We start from the raw sequence: 7,636 nt of genomic DNA on the forward strand, positions 1-7,636 counted from the left end.
ATTCAGGTTGCAACACTGTCTTCTCCACATATTGGCTGTTGGCCTAGAGGCTTATATTAATGTTAGTTTGGCTCTACCGCCAGTAAATTTGGATGAATTAGCTAACAATTTGTTGATGGTATCTTTCCAATGCCTGTTTGAGGTAGTCCATGTGTCAAAAGGGTATCAGAGGGCAATAATCGCTGCTAAATAGTACATCATTTATTTTATATAGAGTTTGAGATCTTGATCTTTGATCCCTCCTGCTCAAATTGCCTCAGTTTCCAGATCATTGATTTGCTCAGAGGTGCAAGAGGTCTGCTTAAAACAAAGTTCCTCTATCATCTTGCCCCTGCTTCCCACCCATCCCCTGTCCCACAAATACTGAAGATTGATGATGAACCCCAGGAGTTTAACCTATATCTCGGGAGTCTCTTCTCAACAAACACAGATGTAGCTGATACAAATCACTGCCATCTTCAGTGTGCCAGCATTTCAATTGGGGTGATTGAGCATGACGCAAAACACAAACTCATTTCAGAATTGCCAAAGAGTATTAAAGGAATTTAGTCAATGAAAACCTTGTTGCTTTTTTTTCTTTGTTCACCAGGATTAGACCGTTTTCTCTATGGTATCTCAGATGACATGAAGCTGAAGCGCCGGCAGCAGCTCTTCGCAGTTGACCGTGATGATTTGATAGAAGTAGCCAACAAGTGAGTAGCTATTTTTTAAAAATATATATATATATATTATATATATCCTGGAATGTTAAAAGGCAAAATTACTTCATTTATTTCTGCTTTTCCAGAAAATCTTAAGCAAATTTTTAATATAGTTTATTTTTTTAAATTCCCTGATTTTCAGTTCATGGAAAACATTTTCAATCCTATTACTGATTGCAGGTCTAGTCTACATTTTTTTTAAAAAAAACAAACACCTGAAGTAAAAGTCCTAAAATCTGGACTGGGTCGGTTTAGATTTTCTGGATTTTTGAGTAGTACTTTTAAAATTTAAATTTAAGGAGGAATAAAGAAGAGATGAACAGGTAACTTTTGATGGTTTATTCATTAGCAAATACCATATATTTCAGTGTATAAATAGAGTCGTGAATCCAAACAAAATTGCCTTATTAAAAAAAAAGGGTTGTGGAAGTCATGTGACGCAGAGGACATAGGTCGTGGGATCCTAAAACTCCTGGGAAAATAGAAGAAAATTATTATCTAAATGAAGTAGACAGATTAAAATAAGAATATGAGAACAGTCCATTTACCTTTTAAAATGCCTTCAAAGAAAAAAAATATTGTTGCTGGAGCGGATGAAGGTTTTGCTGTGAAATATGAAGAGAGGCCTTTGATGCAGAGAAATCCTGGACCTGGAGTGATGACCAGGACCCGTCAGAGAGTTGAGTTGCGAGAACAGCAGCAAGTCTGACCAACCTTGCGGGCTGGGGAAGATGGCGCCGGGGCAAGGAAAGCAGATTCTTTATGCAAGGACAGATCATCGCATTCAATTGAGATGATTGATTGCAGTGACGACAGCAATGTTTTTCCACAGTTTCATCAATTTTAGAAGGATTTGGAAAAAAAGAGCAAAAATTATGGAATAAGGACAAGAGGGAATAAGATTTGAAGTTACTTCAGTGTATGAAGATGTTAAACAAGTTAAATATGAATCTAAGGCTATACAGAAGGATAAAGAGGTGAATTACAAGAGATGGGATGGGAAATGTAGAATCACGAAGATAAATTAAAAAATAAAATATTTAAGATCTGAGGTTAAGGATATGAATGAAAAGTACAAGCAGTTACCAACAAACATGATGCGACTATATGAATGAAAGGTGAGGAAAATCAGGAAGTTCCAAAATTCAACAAAAGGTTGAAAATGTAAGGAAGCTGGAACAATTGGAGTCTGAAGTTAAGGAAGAAATTGTTGAGAGTAAGATAAATTCAGAAAAAAATTGAAAAGATGGAAAATTTTAGTAAGAAAACATTAAAAATGTTGGTTTGGAGGAAGAAGAAAAGCATGACATGATTAAGTTTCTCCAAGGATGGATACCCAAGGTTCTAGGGGTAAATCAATTGGAAGCTCTGATTGAAATCGAAAAAGCACATAGAGCCTTCAGACCACAGCTGTAATCGAATGAAAAACCTCGCTCAATAGTAATTAAGTGTTCAAAATATAGAGGCAAGGAAAAGATTTTAGTCTTAGCAGCAGAAGAAGTAAGATTAAAGAAAGCCCACTTGAATATCATGGTTCAAAGGTTTTCTTTTATCCGGACCTTACTACACAGTTGTTAGCTAAGAGGAGACAGTTAAATGAAGTCAAGAGAAATCTTTGGGAAAGGGAATACAAATTTACGTTATGTTACCCAGCGATGATGAAGATTGTACTACCGGATGGCAAAAATAATTTTTTTTATGGATTACAAACAGGCATCAAATTTTGTGGAAACTTTGTCTTTAATAGGCTGAGAAAATGAGAGGGAATTATTCAGAATGAAGCCATGGATGAGTAAATTAGAGACTTTGTTCTGATGTAACACCTGGGAGGTGAAGGGTGACGGAGTCCATCGGCTGCTGTTCATGGGCTCGTTTGTGGCCATGAGCTACATCCCACATGATAGTGGGGGTGGGGGGGGGGGTTGTGCTATATTCTTTAGCGCCAGTAGTGGGGAGTTCTACCATTAATATGTCTATGAATATAGTTATATTGATGATGTTTTATTTGACTAGAAAATTGATTCAACACGGAATTTTAAAATGGATGATAGAAGAGATAGGAGATTCTTAATTGATATATGATTAATTAGGAATAATATTGGATATTTTGGTATATTTAGAATTTAAAATGTACATATTTGAATTTGTTATAACGTGTTGGTTTAAGTAATCTTTCCAGAACTTTTTTTTAAACTATCCATTCCATTTTTTTCCTATTTTTGGAGGGCTTAGGTCTTTTCTCTTTTTTCTTTGGATTTCTGGGTGGATTAGGTAGATTGAGGGGCTTCTTTACTCATTTTCTTTCTACTTTCCTTTTTAAACTTGTAAAAGCCATGTATGATAAATTGTGAATGAAATTTATATAATGTAATTAATTGTATGGCATCTGTAAATAAAATGGAGTCGGCTTGTACACCGGATATACTTTTGAGACCTTAAATTCAGCTCAAAATCTAATCCGAGTCGATCCGGCATACAAGTCAACCCATGAAAAACCAATCGATCTGTAAGTCGACCCTTGATAAATCAAAAAAAAGACTGACAGATTTTCATTGAGATTTTTATTGAAAATAATACAATTAGAACCCTTCAAAATCACTCGCTATCATCGACTGAAGCAAAAATCGTGCAAGCACGTCCATTCTCTCACTGTTTGACCAGTCATCATATGGGTCCCAGTCTGTATCTGATGAGGAGGTTTCAGCTTTGTTATGAATGACCCACAATAAATCATCTTCTCTGCCATCAATTGCACAAGAGATACTGAACTTTTAAAATTATTATCAGTCTCTTTGTCCCATGCCTTGAGCACGAAGTTACACAACACATCAAGTGATGCAGCCCACATTGCCCCACCTTTTGTAAATGACTTATTGACACTTGACATCCATGCATTCCATTCCTTGCTCACATGGTCTTTGAACGGCTTGCTCAAGCAGACATCGAGAGACTGCAACATAGACTGTTCCGGGCTCCTCTTCTAGTTCCTTTTTGTTTCCCTTATTTCAGGGTGAAACGTTCTAACCAGTCATTTCCTCTTGCGTGGGCCACATCAGGCTGAACTCCGATCTCACAACCCGTCTTCAAAATGGGGTTTTAAAACAAGCTGCAGAAACCAGTTCTCCCTCTCTCTTACAGAAAACCTGTTTGGCCAGCTTTTTCTCACTCCCCCATTAGAAGAGACAATGTTTTGAATACCTGCTGTTAATGTCTATAGTCCAGTGATTACACAGAAAGCTTTGCACTGCTTCTCAATTGTTTTTCTGCCCTATTATCCTAATATGGTTGCGCTTGCATTGACTCTGCAACCCAATTATTTTGTTTGCCCTTTTTTTCCCCCCACTGCATATTCAATTACTTTGACAACGTGAAGGAAGGAAAGTCTCGACCATTCTAACAAACCACAAACTGAACTTTGAAAACAAGCACCTCTAAATTCAAGGACAGTTTCTATCCCTGTTTAGCAGGCTCTTAAGTGAACTTTCCAATAGTATTGAATGCCTTGAACTTTTCTTTAATACTCCTGTGTGCACTTTAATTCTAACCCTTATTTTATACTTGCCCAACCCGCTGGACTAAATTGAGGTCAATTTGCATGAATAGCATGGAAAACAGTTTTTCACTACCTTTTGGTACAGTGAAGATAAATAGTTCCTTTTTTAAAAAAAATGCAGCTTGTATTTCAGAACTTTTAACTTTAAAATAAAAAGTGAGAGCATAAACACATTTTGCCACTTTGTTATAATATTTTAACACAAAGTGAGCAATTAAACAAAGTTTTTTTTTCTTTTTGCTGTTCTTTCCTTGTCAGATATTTGACAGCTGGACATGGCACAAGTGGGGCAGCAATTTTAGGTCCTGAAAGTGAATCCATCAAACGAGAACCAACTTGGGTGCAGAGGTAATACACGATAAGAGGAGAACTGATGCTAATGAGGTTGGCACTTCTCCAAAGAACACTGAATCAAGAACTGATGAAAGAGGCGAATGTGGAAACTGCATTCTTCTGCGATCTTAAGACAATTCTAGGATGATGTGAATAATATAATTCAATGGATTTGTTACCTCATTTTCTTAGTTTGCAGCTGCTATGGATTCCAAATGCTTGATAAGACAAGTAATATATCCAAAATTGGGCTGATTATTTTCTGTATAATTACGAGGTGAAATGTTGTTAATTACATACATTCTGCCATACTCATAGAGAAATATGATCTTTCCAAATCTGTTGAAATTGCTTTTTAATCATTAATTCAACACTGATTTTGTACAAAGCATCCTCACTTTAACATTTATATTTTTTGCTAATTCAAAATAAATTTTCATGTAAAGAAGGTAAAATTCGCTGAACAACATTTCACACAGGTGGTCGTATAAAGAACTAGCTGCCAGAAGAGGTGGGAGAGGTGATAAATTCATAATGTATACAATACAGGAAATAAACTGTTCAAAGGATGTACATTAATCGTTTCCATCATACTGCGTAAATTATATACAATACAGGGGAAAAAAGAACTGTTCAAATAACTTACATGGTGATTATCATCTCATCACAGTACATTTTACAATTTATCTTTTCCTTTGGTACTCCATTATTGTTAAGTATGCCTGTGGCACCTTGAAGTTCCTGTTCCCCCACCCTCCCCCCTGTTGATTTATGGCACTTCCTCTCATTGTCAGCCCTTCAGAACCTGGTAATGGGGCAGGGGGTGGCATCTAAACTGTACTCCTTCCCCACAGTCCCAAGCCTCAGCACATAGTCCTGCAGCCTGGAATGTGCCAGTCAACAGCATTCCTGGACAGACATCTCAGTGTGCTGAAGGACCAACAGCTTTCAGGCCGACCAAAGGGCGTCCTCCACTGAGTCGATGGCCTTCCAGCAGTTCTGGATGTCGGACTCAGAGTGTGTCCCCCAAGAACAGGGAGTCCTCTGTCATGCTGTTGCTGGAGATGAAACATAACACAGCCCCCTCTCCACATCCACCTTGCAAATCTACATTCAGTAAAGAGGTGGCTAACGGCCTCTACCCCACCACAGCTATCCCGAGGACAGCGTGTGTTGAGGATGATGTTCTAGTTATCCAGGAAGGATCTCACCAGGAGGGTACCTCTCACCGCCAGCCAAGCCAAGACCTGGTATGAACCCTGGTGATGAGGCATTCTACCAGATGACCTGGATGGTCGGCTCATGGAACCATCCCATTGGATCCTTCAAGTCCTCTTCTCTCAGTTTCTGCTGGACGTTCCACACTGAGCACTGCCTAATAGCCTTGAGGTCGAAGATGTTGTCTTGGAAAAACGTTTCCGTGAAGGGACTGGTTTCTGTGCTATAGTGTTCTATGACTCGAATGGTTAAATCTCCTTATCAAGTTTGCATCAAAATGTCCATGAAGAGTCCATTGGTTCCACGAAGAATAGGTAGTCTGGCAAAGTCCAGTGAACTGGGATGTTGCGCAGCAATAGGACCAGTCCTATCCTTCGCAACACCCAGGACTGATAGAACCTCAGCATGTTGCGCCACTTGGCACCCTTGTACTTCGGTTCCATGCACAGCTTGATGCAGCCACTCACTAAGGTGGTCATCAGGATGAGTGCCACATTGAATACGCCCTTGCTCCACTTTTCTGGCATTCATTCTGATCCTATCCATTTGGAATCCCAAATGAATCTGAACACTGCTCTGGTGACTGCCAGGGCACAGGGGCGAGGATGGTCCACACCTGCGCAGCACCGAGAACACCTCACACCTGATGACCAAGTTCTTTCCTGTAATCGAGAGGGAGCACCATGCCCACTGTCCCAATTTTTGGTTGACCTTGGTAATCCACTCTGACCAATTCTTAGTATATGCCTCAACCCTTCTAAACCAGTTCCTCACCACCTTCAGATAGTCAGTTCTGACTGTGAAGGGGATGGTGGTTCACTCAGGCCTGTTACCAAAGAGCATTGCCTCGCTCTTTTTGTTGACCCATGGCACCTGATGCAGATTCAAATTGCAGATTCAAATCCAGACTGATCATATATCCGCAGAGAAGACGGTGATGTCGTCCACGTACAGGGACCCTTGACCTGTACAATAATGAAAGACAATGAGTGCATACTCCCCAAGGGGAGTGAGAGCCTCCAGGGGACCCCAAAAACCAACAGCAATAGATATGCACCACAACACAGGGTTACTTAAACAAAAGTAGCTTTTAATTAATAATTGAACAATAAAACAGAATTAAACTTTTAAGTTATTACTTAACCTACCTAACCAACTTAATCCCCCTTCTAATACTAAGCACAGGTGTGTGTCATGCATATTTAAGATTAGAAAAGTTCTTTGGATCACAATCCAATCTCAATGGTTGCAGGCAATTCTTGTTCTGTGCACAGAAGTTAGCATTAACAGGCTTTGGTGTTTAACAGGCAAATGGTTACCACTCAGGAGGGTTCTTCTGGTTTTCAGAGAGAAATTCCTTTTCCAGGACATCCACACCTGATTCCTTTACAATCAGTCTTGCTGAAGAAACTTGCCCCCTTCAGGGTTCACCAGATTGTCCTCTTTCTTTCAGGACACCTTTCAGACCACCAGTCTTCTCCTTTGACCAGGCAGCCTTCCAAAGTTTGCCAGCTTTGCCATCTGGAACTGATTTCTGTGTCTCTCCTGTCTGTTTCACACTTTCCCTCGAAGAGCAAAACTGTTCTCTGCCTGCCTGCAAAAATCATATGCTCTCCCAGGCAACCTGTATTTTGCCACTTTGTTGCTCTCTTTGCAAAAAGCATTCTGCAAAAGTCCTGTAAAAATTCTGTTTTGAATTCCTCCCAAGCCACCTCTAACTACTCTGTCACACGAGTTGGCTCAGCTCACTTTACCTGTCTTGGCCTCTGAACACTTTTAAGGATAAAGAACCTCTTGATGTTCTCCTTGGTCACTTCTCACTAGGTTACTG

The 7,636-nt window shown here is 39.5% G+C and overlaps 1 protein-coding gene across 1 annotated transcript in view; it reads left to right on the forward strand.

The window, feature by feature from the left end:
• The window catches only part of pitrm1 (pitrilysin metallopeptidase 1), a 74,399-nt gene extending 69,239 nt beyond the window's left edge, over positions 1-5,160 (forward strand). The window contains exons 26-27 of the mRNA XM_069914674.1: positions 590-692; positions 4,513-5,160. Of these exons, the coding sequence (XP_069770775.1) occupies positions 590-692; positions 4,513-4,606 (197 nt within the window). The 3' untranslated portion in view covers positions 4,607-5,160. The remainder of the gene's footprint in view (positions 1-589; positions 693-4,512) is intronic.
• The last annotated feature ends 2,476 nt before the right edge of the window (positions 5,161-7,636 follow it).

Source organism: Narcine bancroftii, chromosome 1, assembly GCF_036971445.1.
Source record: "Narcine bancroftii isolate sNarBan1 chromosome 1, sNarBan1.hap1, whole genome shotgun sequence".
NCBI lineage: Eukaryota > Metazoa > Chordata > Chondrichthyes > Torpediniformes > Narcinidae > Narcine > Narcine bancroftii.